Genomic DNA, 14,897 nt, shown 5'->3' with positions numbered 1-14,897 from the left:
TGCACTTTATCCACTCTCCAAACGGAGGTTGCTGGATGCTCTGAGAAAAGACAGAAAAGAGCACTTGATTTGCTTAAAATATTTAATAAGGTGCAAACAAACAATAGTCAAATGATTTCATTTGACTTTGAAGAAGATGACGCATTGTGATGCACTGTCGAAACGTGATTATTTGTCGCCCTGATGAAGACCTACCAAAGTCGAAACCTGTTGGCAGTTGCCTTTTAAAAAAATAAAGGCTTTTCCTCTTTTTTACTCCCGAGTGCCCGTATCGTCTGTTGTTTTTTCTTGTTATTATTTATATTATTTGTTAGTTTGCACCCAATTAAAAGCAAGTAAGCAAATCAAGGCATTAACTTCCAACTTTATTGTCACATCAAAGGTTTACAGGTGTACATTTTTTACTTGATGTACACCCCAGCCATTAAAATTATGGTACAGTTAATTTAACATAAGACGAAACAAACACCGGACTGAGAATTGACTATAACAATCAGACACTCAATCACTTTCAATCACTGCTAAACCTGTAGGCTAGTTAACACAATAGATGTGCAAAGAGTTCACGTGAGGCCATTTCTTTTCTTGCAGAATGTAGTCATGAGTACATACATTTGCATAAGTGATTGGGCGAAATTAATTATGGCTGTTCTTCTCAGCATTTGCCAACTACATTCTGCTGGTTCAATTGGGAGTGATATATGTGCGGATATCAGGTGGCAGAGGAGAGCGGGGGCCAAAAAGGGTGCAGTCATTTCCCACGTGCACAGGCTGCGACCCTCAGAGGCCTAGCTATGCCTGCCTGAGCGCAGCTGGGTGGTTGAGATGACACACACACACTTGACCTTGAACTGTGATTGAGAGCGAGCGCGTGTGTGTGCTCACTCTTGATGATTGACAAGACAGTAAAATGAGATGAATTAGTGGGGCTGTCAGTAATGCCTGGATTAGCCCATATGAAAACAAAAGGAGAAAAATCAAAAACCAATCGAAACTCAAAACACAATTATGACACTGTAATGGTATAATTAAGCATGCGCTTTTGAACAAGTTCCACTTGTTCCAGACTGTATAAAAATCCAAACTTTTTAAAAGTAATTTATCTCTTGCCTAATTTTTGCTATTCCGCACAAAATTATCTCTGCTTTGTCCTTTGCTTAGGGGACAGCGAAATAATTATTTGAAAGGTCAGCTGGTATGTGATCAAATCATCCTCCACAACGTTCGTTCTGCAAATCCACTGCCATGCCCCCCATCCCAGCCCCCCACCCCACCTCCCGATATCTACCTCTGGGGCCGTGCTGGTGATTCGAGTCAATTAGAGGTGTGCTTGTGAATTTCGTTAGTGTTTGGAGAAAAAAAGGGGAGAAAGCTGTCAGTCAAAAAGGCTGCCCTGGCTTTGGATCTGGTGGGTGTCGGAATCTCTAAACCTGTATTTGTATGAATAAAAATGAAGGGATTTAGGGCCGGCTGCTTCCTCTGCAGACTTGTCAAAAATCTGACCTTCGCTATAAGGGAGAGGGGGTTTGATGGGGAAGGAGGGCAGAAAAAAAGAATTGAAGATTTAAAAAGCTGAGGCTGGGACTGACTTCTGCATAACAAAGGTAGACCAGAAGAAGAAAAAAAGACAAGGGAGCACGAGAAGGAATAAAATATATTTCTGAATGAATTGCTGTTCAACGAACACTTCCTATTCTCCAAGGTATGGTCTACCAATAATACAAATCCACAGAATTATTCAACAGGGGATTGAGACAGATTTGTCTTTTTGTAGATCCTATATGGAATATTGGCAATGTCATGGGAGAGGTGGAACTCTCAATATATTGCTAGGGGGGAAAAAACATGCTTGATGTTAGAGAACCCCCTAATGCGTATGGCTTTTTTATGGGTTCAAACATGAACATGAAGTAGACTCAAATGGAGAGTTCATCCTTACTGAGACAGCACAAATCATATCTCAGTGCCAATTGTCACTATTAGTTGCTTGTTTGCAATTCCAGTGCAGTGCCAGGATTAGACAAGACATGCCCACATGGCCAGGCCTGTCATCACATGGGCTACTGGTCCATTTAACCAAATGTTCACTGACTAGTGCACAGCAGCATCATTCCATACTGTTCCAGTGAAGACCTAACATATCTGAAGAGCACAATCTGTGTGGAAAAAACAGAAATACACCCTGCATTAAAACAATAAGGTGGCTTGATGTCTAGATAATAATCATACCAAGATACTGCATGAAAATAAAACAGGAATGAGCTACGTAAATCCCTGATTATACTTCCTGCTACGGTGCATACACAACTTCTTCGTCTTCCTATTCCGCTTTTATGCCACAATGGTGCACATCTCTGTCCACCAACATGTGTCTCTTCCTTCTGTCTGTCAGAAATTCTCTTTTTTCTTTTTAATCTACCCACTCTGCTTTTTGACCGGAAAGCCCCATCTCATTAGTTTATAATAATAGGGGCAAGACGTTTCTTTTAGAGTTTGCAAACAAGCAGTTCAGATGTAAAGACAGATGCCAACCGCAAAGCTGTGGAAAGCACTCAATTATATGGGTCTAATGAGCTTAGGGATGGAAGATTAGGCATTAGGTCCAATCCAAAACATCCCATCCAAATATGAGGCATGGGTTCTGCTTTCTGATGATGAGGTAGAGCGGCTGGGCTAGGTGGGGATGAGGCACCGCAACACATGTTCCGCTGTTGGCCCAACTTCTCTAACTGTGCCCTCTTTGTTTGAAAATCAAGCGAAAACCTCCCGTCTTCCAGAAGTTATAGGAAACTCACCCACCCCCCTTTTCAGAAAGAGAGACAACACTTCCTTTCCCAGAACAATTTATCTCTCTGCTTGACAAGACTCCCTGCTATATTTACCCAACTAAAATTGCAGATGATATACTTCCAGCTGCACTGCTCGCCAGCGCCATAGCACATGGTCCTGCCAATCACACTGGGCAGAACAAGAGGAGGCAGAATTGTGGGACCTTCAACAACGGAATGGAGGAGGGGGAGTTGAAGCAAGAGAGAGAGAGGGTGGGGGGGTGGGGGGGGACACTGGGGAGAACGCTTGAGTCAGAGCGAGAAAGAGAATAAGAGAGAAAAGGGTCTGAGAAACCTTATGGGGACTAATCCACATTTCCTTCACTGGTTGGCTTTTGTTGTTAGAGGGAGCTACGATACACACCAGAGTGAATGGAATTACTGGGCTTTCATTAAGCAGACAGCTGGGCCACGAGGAACCCTCAGAGCAGCAGCACAACACAGCCCACCCGGAAGATTTCACACAGAAATATTGGTGGGTTTGTGTGTATAGTGAGAGGACGGGAGGAGGAAGAGATAAAGATATGGCCTATGTGTGTATCTGTTAAGGGGGGGGATCATTATGCTGCTGCAAAAACAAAACAAATTGATCAGCACAGCATCAAGCACACAATTCAGCTCTGCCCTGGTGATGTGATTTCCAATGTGTCTCTCATCATAACAAAGACATTCAAGTTATGGACGCAACAAGGGTTCTACATATCCTGTATAGGAACTCATTAACTATTCCATTATATATATCCTATTAAATTAAACAAAGGTTAATAGAATATAAATCTAAAACATGTAAACATGAAAAGCAGTACAAAGTACTCTTTTCAAATACATTTAACCTACAAGCCAGTAGTAAAGGAATCATATGGTACGGATAATAACAGCACACTTGCACCATGATGCATCATGCTGGTAGCCATGGCAAACTAACAAGGCTTTTTGTGATCTGAGGGTGAGAAGGGAGGAGGCTGGCAGTTGTGAAAGAGGAAGGGGGGTAAAAAAAAAAAAGTGCTGCGGATTCCTACCAGGCCCCTGGCACAGCCGTGCCTGTCCATCTCATAGCAGCAGAGGCATTCCCCAGAGGAAGGGAGCACTAGGGTTGTGGGGCTGGAGGGGCGGGGGAGGCATTGAGACCATGGCTGTTGGGACTCCATATGTTGCATCTCTCCCATTGCTTGCGGCTGCTACAACTCTGACTTGTTGGTTTGTGGGAGCTGCCTGGAGTGGACTCTCATTGCAAAGGCATGACGACATAGGGCTGACCGCAGAGCTGGCTTGGTTGGTCTGAGGGCTGTCAGCTAGCGCCACTCCATTTACACAGGCTGGCACTCACACATGATCAATCACCACCACACATGGTGATAGAGAAATAGGCAAAACACTGAGGTCATGTTCAATCTTTACCCTCAACTAGAGATCTTTACTGTTCCAAGTAACATCAAACAAGGAAAAATATATAATCTCATGATAAAAAATAAGTATGGCTTTAACTGCTGGCAAACGACAAGGATTCAGAAGTAACATTTTACAAAAGAAACAATTAGGAAAAGTGACTGCTTACATTTTCTCTACTATCTTCAGGTAATGCAATTTGATTTTGACTTTTTTTTTTAAAGAAAGATATATCTAAAAGATTTACTGTAATGGGTATGTAATTCATAAGTCTCTTGACAAAAAGAGAGGGTACATACCCTGTCACACAATGAAAGCTTCACCCCCAAGCGGGTGAAACTAACTGAGCAGTGACAGCACAACAAGTTTCATAGACAGACCTTTTGTATCTGCATTTCAACTGTATATGATTATGTCAATAGGAAAGCCTAGAGCATCGTGTACCACGCCAGCATGAAGCCTATCATAACACACTGCTTGGGCAAATGGGGCATACCAACATTTAACGCCAAATAGACATGAGAAAATACTGATCATAACACCCTTATCCTGATCCAAGCACTGACTGATCTAACGTTAATGTACAATCACAGCCCAAAAATATTACAAAAAGCCATCCTGAAAGCGTGTCACCAGTTTGCTGTCATTCCCCTGCTCTCTGTCCACTGTCCACAAATGTTAAAAAACTATATCTAGAAATGATAATCAAAATGTTACTTTTTAAAACACACAATGTTCCCATTGTAGTCGTCCTTTCTCCTCACATAATGGCCTGAATCTTCATCAAACCCTTTATTTGTCTTTTTACTCGGGAGGACATACAGTACATCTTTAGTCTAGCGTTCTTATCTTTGCTGTCAGTAGAACCTACCACACACCAACTTTTCAGAATGTTCACAATCTTTGTAATCCAGTAAAGATATACATAAGAAATGTGAATTTAAGAATTCATCTGTCAGGTGTGTTTTGCAGTAGTAATACTGGGAAACAATATAAATTAAATTGTCACAGTATATAAGAAAGACAATGCAAGGTAATGCAAGGCAATGCAATTGAATTAAGCTTGTTTGGATGCAAGGACCTTTTACAAATTACAGGGCACAATTACATTACTACTCTGGTTGATCTACCCCAAGGGGAGACTTGTAGAACTGGCCAAAATAATTGGAATACCATTAGTCTCGCATAGCCAGACAATCAGAGATCTCCACCTACCAATATATCTGTTGACATCTAAATTCAATGTAGGGACTAAAACTGGGTGGAAATAATTCTGAGATTTAATCAATTATTGTATTTAAAAAACAATGCAAAGACTTTAGAACGGTCCTTCATATTGAGACAGTATCAGGATTGGTTTTCAAAGCAGTGGGCATAGGTGTGTTAGCGGCCGTTTTCTCCGCTGTTCTAGACCCTACATTGAATTTAGATTTCCCCAGACGTATCGGTAGGCTAGGCAGAGATATCTGAACGTCTGGCAAGCAACGCAAGATTAGAAATTAGAATATCATTTGTAAATTGCGCTTTTGGCCATATTTTCCCCTCTATAAAAAAAACGCATAACACTGTTAAAAGTACCGAGGCATACAGTAAGAAGTGGAAAGTGGATTTGACAAAATTTGACATGATGATTTCAGTGGGTTGACCACTGATGAACACTTGCAAAAGACCCCGTAACATTTACCTTTATGGACTTGCACATTATGAGGCATTTGGTTTAAAAGATGAACAAACAGCAGTATCGCTTCTGTCGGACGTGTTAAAATGATCTAATGGAGAAAAAGCCCACACACAGTAAGATGTTGAGAGAGATAATATTGACCAATGTGAAAGGCCAGGACATTTCTCAGTGGAAATCTGCTGAGTACACCCGATTAAATATGCTCTTCTGCTTCACACAAGGGGGAAAAGGCCACACTGTGATAGCAATCGTCCCAACTGAAGGTTTATCCACATACACTGAAACATCCTATGGGTATTTAAACACTGAGAAATAAAAAATAATCACCAGTGTATTCTGCATCAAAACTAATGATATAGGTCATGCCTCATTCATACAGGTTGATGCTTTATTCATGGGATGTACTCATGACACAAATATGAAAAAAGATTCGGCCAAATTACACACCCTAGGGACATTTACCTTAGTCCAAGGGGACTGCATAAGGGTCCATTTGGTTTCAACACTAAGCAGTCTAACGTATTGGAAAATGCACAGGAAAATGGAGACAAAAACAAAGAAATGAAAGAAAACAATTACGTTTTTGGGGATCAATACAAAAAGCACTGATCTTTCTGCATAATGGGAACAGCAGAGTAAATAGGTTGCTATCAGAAACAATAAAAGAGCAGACATAAAACGTGACGATGTATTAACCTTGAGAAGAGCAAAAGGAAGAAGATGAGACTTACCTGCTACATCTGCTCATTGTGCTCTGTGACAGAGGCTCACAGATGGTGAAGTGTGCTTTTCAAAAATTATTATGATCTCCTCTAATAGAGGGTAAGTTTATTGATACAAACATCAATTCTGACTAATCTTTTGGACAGTTCAACTACATGCTAGTCATGAGAAATGCTGTCCCAGATAGACAGTGGCTCACAGATGGTGATGTGTGCTTTTCCAAACATGATTTTAACTTTGATCCCATCAAAAAGAGGGCAAAATTTAAATTTATTGATGCATTAATTCTGACAAATGTTTGGAACAGTCCAACTACATGTCATCGCCATCAGCAATCTTTTTGCCTTTGTTTCAGCCAACCAATCCCAGCTGCATGAGAGCATCAGACTGCGACTATACAAAATTCACGTCTGTCCATATAGACTGAAATACATAATATATGCTGAGAACATATACACATGTAATAGACATATTATGTAGGTTTACATTTCCTAGACTGTCACTGCACACATGATATATAAGCAAAAAGCAGCATACCTTTTATGCTGTTGAGTATCTCTTTGAGTTGCCCGAAGCTATTAAGTAATGGGTCCTGTTCTTCATCCTGTGCAGACAGAAAGAGAAAATGCTAGCATGAGGGGACATTTAAGAACAGGCTTTGCCATTAAAATGCAGAATAGGTGGAACCAAATTTGTTTCATGAACGCCGTCTCTGAGGGTGTCAAACCCAGTGCTTAAATGTTTTCTGCACACAACATACAAATTATCAGAAAAGCATAATAGTCAATATCTCTAGAAATCGCCCTGAGAAATTCAGAATTCTAATCAAAATTCAATGCCATTCAGATCCAACTCAATTTAGCTCCGATTGTCCTCTCATATTTGAACAGCTCATTGTTTCTAAAAGTAATTTGGTCATTACACAAATCTAAACTGTGCGTGTGCGTGTGCGTGTGCGTGCGTGTGCGTGTGCGTGTGTGTGTGTGTTATATACACACACACCCCTGTAGTATATACAGTCATATACACACACACACCCCTGTAGTATATACAGTCATTTGACACATTTAAGGAATAAGAAAAATAAAGTATCTTAGTACAGTGTTGGACCACCACAAGCCAACAAAAGATATTCCCTCATTTGATGTTTTGACGGTGATGGGGAGCACTGTCTAACTGCACAATCATGGGTCCAAAATCCCTCAAAGGTGCTCAACTGGATTAGGATCACATCTGGTGACTGTGAGGACCATAGAATATGATTCACCTGATTTTCATACTTATTGCCGTATGGATAGATCCTGGAAGTGTTTCATCATGGGAATGGGATCAAGGTGATCACTCACACTCTTAACTCATAACTTTCTATCGATTTGCAGTGACCCTTCCCTTTAATAATATTTGGACTCAAAACTGTGCCAAGAAAATGACCCCCACAGCATAACGGAGCCATCGGATCCCCTCAGTGTCAGAGTCAAGCTTCTAGGTCTGTACCCTTTCCTAGGTGTACACTACACATGCACTCACCCACTTGTGGACAATAGGTGAAAGATGACTGATCTGACCATATCACTTTTTTTTAACATCTCTGTAGACCAGTGCCTTTGTTTTTGCACCACTGAATTACTATCAAAATGTGCTTTTGCCTATAACATCCCTTTCTACGTAGATGTTGATGTATTGTTCTTGCTGACAGTCTGATCATGTCCTGACATTCTCAGTTGCCTGAGGAAGAGCTGCTGTTCTGTTTTCATCCAATGTGAGCTTTAGACCACAATTTCTATTTACTTTTGTCTTTCCCGAAATGCAGATATCACTTTAGTCACTGTTCCTATGGAAACACTAAAAAAGGTTTTTAAAAAAAAGTATATATAATAATACTAATAATAGCAATAATAATAAAAAACAATGATATAGCTAGCACTCAGAGAAAGCACAGGGAAGACTATTGATGTTTATTTTATATAATTGGACAATAATACAAGACACCAAGGGAACACCGAAGGAATTGGCCTGTTGAATGAACTTAACATTGATGTCAATCACAAATACTATGTATATTCTAGGCCAAATGAGGACTGCACTGCAGCGCTTTCATGACTTCCGTATTGGCTTCATTTCCAAGAGCAAATGCTCGTTCAGAACACAGAGAGAAAACCCTACCATGATTTATCTGAGTAGGTATTTTTTGGGTTAAAGTCTTTTAAAACACGTTGGAAGGACCTCAAATTTTCCTAAAAAGAAAACCTCAAATCATAATATAAAATTACAGCTTACCAATGGAGTGTGGGTATTCCATCTGGAGTTTCTCTTGATGGCACCAACTACTGCACTAATCTCACCTTGGACAATGTAGATGTTTTTGTCCACCATCCTGCTTCCTAAAAGGAACACAGAGGAAAAGTTGGTTGGTTTTAGCTGAAACTGTAGAAACTGTTATCAACACAGACCATGTGATGTGACAGATACATCTTGATCACATGACCAGACCACAGAGATAATATGTACCGATTTGAGTGAAATCTGTAGGAGTAGTAGCAAAAAGTGTGGTTTGAAGAAAACACATTAACGCAAAGAAATCGTCATGTGGAAATGGGTGTGGCTTATGAGGTGAGCTGCATCTTGATCCAAGGAACGAAGGACTACAGTTCAAGATTTATAGGCCAAAATGTGAAGCGCCTGTTATAGCACGACCATGCGGCCAATTAAAAAATATTGGGGCAGAAGTTCTTCCTTGGCCTACTAGGAGTGTGAATACAAGTTTTCACACGATCGGTCCAACATTGCCGGAGATTAGCTGCACAGAGACAGACAAACACACAGACACATGGATGGACAGGAGCGAAAACATAGTCTCTCCGGCCTTTGGCAATCCGGCGGCCCTCCTTAAATGAAATATGGGATTTTATTGTTACAGTACCATTCCAATCTACAATCAATGCTGTCAACTGTGCAATGAAAACAAGTAGGTCTAGGCATTTCTTGCATCCCCTGCAGCAGTTTAGGCAGGCAAACTGGAATTACTTGATTGTATTGGGAAATGTTTAGGACCAGCTAAATGTAATAGAATGTTATAATTCAATATGCCATAAAAAAGCAAACACCAAGTCACAAAGTCAAACACAGACCCCTCAATACACCTGCCAAGATCTGCTGAAAAAGAAGATACTGAGGTTATGTGGATTATGCCTCGAACCAATCTGGATAACCAAACAGTATCAGGATGTCTTAATGCGCATATTTGAGAAGTGGGGTATATCTTGAAATGGTTGGATTAACCTTTTGCCATCCCATGTCAGGCGCTGTAAAGACAATACACTTTGTCGTGGTCGAGCGGGAACCATGTATGTCCATAACAGTTACTTTTCAGAAGAATTACCTGTGTTCAAATTAATCCAATGTAGTTATTATTTAATCACAGGCTCTTATTAATACTTTTCATTGGTTAAACATTTATGAAACCCACAGACAGATTTAACCACTTTCAACCTGGTATCCATACTTTGGGCATTTAATATAATTCTAGGCAAAGATTTTTAATGTAAGCTATCTATAAGTTCACAATGACCTTGTAGATCAGCTATTTATGCAATTTGTTTAACAGTGTAATACAACAAAGTATAAAATAGAGGCGAGCATTCATTTATGAAGAGCATAAAAAATGTAATATGGAGATACAAGGTTTCTGCCCAACAGCGATGACTTGCTTTGCCGGTAGTCTGAATTGCAGGTCATCTTGTGTTGAAATTCATACTAAAGCAATCTATTCAAAACAATAAGAGGATGAATGAAATATGGAAGAATGAAAGATGGGTTGTATGGTGTTGAGACAGAATAATAGGCTTAGTGTTGGATTCAGCTAGTATAACTGACTGACAGACAAAAATGTATTCATCCATGCTTGAATAGTGATAACACATTCTTGACACTGACAGTACAGTATATGCTTAGAAATATGGTGTTAGGACAAGAAACTGGGAACTATTATCCTACATCGACCTCGCATAACCTTTTTTAATCATTTTATATTTTTTAAGGTGTAGGGTGGCATACAATTATGAAGTTAGAAAAGAAAATGTAACCTATTCTACTCTCGATACTTAATTAAAAATTCTCGTAAAATTACATGGTTGAGGAAGGTATGGGTAATACATACATTTAGGAGCGGTTAATCATAGCTTTTTATCAACCAAGTTACACCTTTAGGGATGATGCTGAGAGATACGTCCTGGGGCTCACCTATTAATTGTGTGAGCTCAAACTTAATAATAAGATTCATTGGCGCAAGAACCTAGCCTTGGATCAAGACTATCACAGGTGTATTTATCGAATCTGACTTTTGCTTTCCTAGGTACGAAAGCAAAAGTCAGACTCAAAACAAACAAAATACATCTATAATAGTCTTGATCCAAGGCTAGCAAGAACCAATAGATATTGACTCTTTTCCCAGCAGACATTTTGACATAATTCATAGATGCTTAAACAGAAGATGAATGTCTGTTTTATTTTAGATGTTACCACTGGAATGTACAGTTAACTTCATGCTGAGACACACATATCCACCTAAAAAGGAATCTTCAGCTGGGTTTATCCATCTCTTTAAAAAAAAGGCATGGGTTTCCGAGGCTAATCCATCTCTGACATGTCAAAATGTCTGCTATGAAAAGGATCAATAAACCGTAGCACCCCAAGTCAATACATATAGCATATACCATACAACAACACATGCATTACATTGCTGTCAAACGGGCTAGCAACCAAATAGCTAATTGGATTAGCTACCAAGCAAAGAAAATGCTGGCTGACTTTCCATTGTGATTTAAAGTTGGTAGACAAATGACAGCTCATTGGGGAGACAAATGCAGAAAAACAAGTTAGGATAGGGGCCGTTTGGTTGACTGTCGACGTGTTAACATGAGCTACACTGTCACTTCTACCGGGTTACGTAGCCAGTTAGCCCTGGCGGCTAACGTAAATATACCATGGATGCGTCAGGTGAGGTCACAAAACAATATGAACACACGATCCTTTTTTCGACAAGCGTCACTCAACAACAACAATGGCGTATTTTCTATTTACAACTGGAAATACTGTCAACGCGAGTGACAAGTTATATAAACGTAATCTTAACGTGACAAACAGCGCTGAGGATCTGAAACTCTTCCGCTACATAATGTGACGTCACCAGCAAATCCTTGGTATTTCTATTCTACCACCACCATAGCGGAAGCATCTAGCCAAGCTAGCTAGCATGTGAAACAGTCTCTACAAGTCGTCTAGCAGTTTGTTTTCCCCTGTTTCCTTAACTTAACAACACACCAGACACCGTGGCATCAACACAGCAGCAACACCACAGCGTAACAACACTCCACAGCCCAAATGAAGCGCCCTACCTGTGTATGTGTGAGCACTGTTTCCAAGATGGAGTCCTCCTGCAAGCTAACGCTAGGCTAGCTCGAAGGCTAGCAAGCTAGCCGAGCAACAGTGACTAAAGAAGATCAAAGTTCACTTCACAACGACAGAGCGCGGTTCTCACACATTGCAGGTCGCGGAAACCATTGGCCTCGAACACTGTTGATTCATTCACTCGCGAAAAAGGTCCAGAAATGTGAACAAGCTCAACACATCCACCATCAGCTGTCAATCTGGGCTTGGTAAACACACTGACGTGGAAAAGCTCTGCGTCCTCAACCTAACGCGATGATGTCGCTGTTTGTTTGGCAGATCTCGGAGCCAATCACCTTTCAGCGACGCGTCAAACTTGATATGGAATTCCTGACAATAAATCTTACACTAAAATGTGTGTCATTTATTATGGGGTACATTAAATTATCAACAGAATTATGAATGAGATGTACCATTGTAATAGTGAAATAAAGAAATAAAGCAAATAATAAATACAATTATTTCGTCATCCCATCCGATGTGATGACGAAAGCACTGCCAGCATCTCCAGTGCTGCATCACCATGATTAGGCTTTAACTGCTCTTAAGTATCCTGATTCCTTGGGCATTGGTTATGCGTGTCATACACATAGTCACTTAATACTTGCTATAATGCTGAACATAATTAATGTAATACTTAGACTATATAGCTTACAAAAGCTGAAGAAACAGCTGGGTTGATCACATCTCAAATCCATATAACAAAAACTAAGATGTTATTTGCAAGCTCATTGAAGGTCATATATAGCCTGAAAGTATGTAATATTTGAAAGATATAGGTTATGTTGTTTTGATGGTCCAGGTGATAGTGTTGGATTCAGGTATAGCTGACTGACAGACACAAGTGTATTCATCCATGCTTGAATAACACATTCTTGACACTGTCTGAGTATTATGCTTAGAAATATGGTGTTAGGACAAGGTTATATTATGTTTTGATGGTCCATGTGATAGCCTATTGTACAACACTAGGCAGTGTGTGTGTGTGTGTGTGTGTGTGTGTGTGTGTGTGTGTGTGTGTGTGTGTGTGTGTGTGTGTGTGTGTGTGTGTGTGTGTGCGTGCGTGCGTGCGTGCGTGCGTGCGTGCGTGCGTGCGTGCGTGCGTGTGTGTGTGCGTGCGTGCGAGCGTGTGTGCATGCGTGCGTGTGAGAGAGAGTGTGCATGTGTGGGTGAGTGGGAGAGTGGGGGTGGGTTTACATTATACAGAGAGTTCATAGATGCATACAAACTCTTATCTTTCACAATGCAATCAGTGGTAGACCATTTTCCCAATGCTTACACTGAAAGTATTTGTTTAAAATTTGCAGAACCAACTTGTGTCAGACCTTTGTTTGCTCTCTAGCAAAGTGTTTGATCACCTGTTGGATTTGTAATTGCAACATTTCATCTGCAAATATGAGTGTGCCATTTCTGCAGTAGCAGATATTTTGGCATAACTGAGACAATAACAAGTTACTTCTTTATAAGTAGATATTTGTCATGCATCAACCAAGGGATTTACTTACCAAATGCATTTTAGAAATCCGTCAACAGTTGGCAAGTAAACATGTGGACATCCATTAATTTAATTTCAATTGCTTAAAGTGGCATTAGCCCATTTGAGGGGAGGATTAAAAAATGCATCTATATGTAACATATATATTCACAGCAACTGTATTCATTTAAAACTGGTTTAATAACCATAATGTTGTGTTGCTTATCCTCATCATGATCCACCATATCCTTGTTCTATCCTTGTTCAGCCCTCTATATGAAACATCTGGATTTCTCTTGATTACATTAACTTTATCCAAACTAAAAATATTTATGTAAGCTAGTGTCTTGGAAGTAAGACTGTTCATTATTCATTACAGACACGAGAATAAGAAGGGCAAAATTCGTTTAACTTCAACCATCCATTTCCCATGAGATCCTTATGACACATTCCATTCAAAACAACACCGAGAGATCATATGGCCTTATTCACCCTGAGGTCCAATGTGAGGTTTTGATTTAAATTGGGTTTAGTGATTCCAACTGATTCCCTGCACATATCTGTTCTGCACATGAAGTGATAAAAAATGGACTCGATTGAATATATCTTCAAGTTCAGGGTATAGCATAGCATAAACAAAATGTCTGGCTATATAAAATGGTAACCTTTATGAAATGTTCAAAGCTTATTATAACACTGAGAAGCAATAACGCCTATAGCCTTTTAGTTTCCATTAAGACCTGCACTGTAAAAATGGATTGGGATGGATAAATGTCCTCCTGCTGAGACAATTCTTCATGGTCCACTCCACATCTCATGGGCTTTACTTGAGACACGAGTTAGTTTGACTTTGACCACCAAATCTGAAAATAGCCTTTTTCCTCTGTCTGTCTCCCACCCCCATTCTTCACCTCTGACGTCCCATCTATCCCGAGATGAAAGCCAGATCGATAGAGCTGTACCGTGGAAAGAAGATCTCCAGGTATAGTAGCCTACCAATTTTCTTTTCACATAACTATATTTTACAAAAGAAAATAGTTAAATAGAATATTGGCTAAAATCACACGAGTGGGGGGAATTTGCCCTGGACGTGGACGGTGACGCAGATGCGCACCTTTACGATGAAGACAGACGGCCAATTTGTAATAAATAAAAAAAACGCTGTGATGTGATTCAACATGAAAGCAACGGGATAACTCGCTAATCTTGCAGATGAAGCTGATCACTAACTGAATCCAAATGATTTAGAGGCTGAAAGGGTGAAGAGGACGCGTGCATATGTTTACAGTGTGTGTGAGAAAATGAGAAAGGAGAGAGAGAGAGAGAGAGAGAGAGAGAGAGAGAGAGAGAGAGAGAGAGA

General features: G+C 40.1%; 1 protein-coding gene across 4 annotated transcripts in view; it reads right to left on the bottom strand.

Moving 5' to 3' along the window:
* Positions 1–12,281, bottom strand: part of gbf1 (golgi brefeldin A resistant guanine nucleotide exchange factor 1) — an 84,762-nt gene extending 72,481 nt beyond the window's left edge. For all 4 annotated transcript variants that reach the window (XM_084075335.1, XM_084075337.1, XM_084075336.1 and 1 more), the window contains exons 1-3: positions 12,012–12,281; positions 8,896–8,999; positions 7,156–7,222 (exon numbers count right to left, since the gene is read on the bottom strand). In XM_084075335.1, the coding sequence (XP_083931461.1) occupies positions 7,156–7,222; positions 8,896–8,991 (163 nt within the window). In that variant the 5' untranslated portion in view covers positions 8,992–8,999; positions 12,012–12,281. The remainder of the gene's footprint in view (positions 1–7,155; positions 7,223–8,895; positions 9,000–12,011) is intronic.
* Positions 12,282–14,897: the final 2,616 nt, after the last annotated feature.

The sequence above is a fragment of the Gymnoscopelus microlampas genome (genome assembly GCF_963454915.1).
Source record: "Gymnoscopelus microlampas genome assembly, chromosome: 13".
In the NCBI taxonomy this organism is placed as follows: domain Eukaryota; kingdom Metazoa; phylum Chordata; class Actinopteri; order Myctophiformes; family Myctophidae; genus Gymnoscopelus; species Gymnoscopelus microlampas.
Note: the sequence above shows the minus strand (reverse complement) of the source record. Positions and strands in the feature narration are given on the sequence as shown.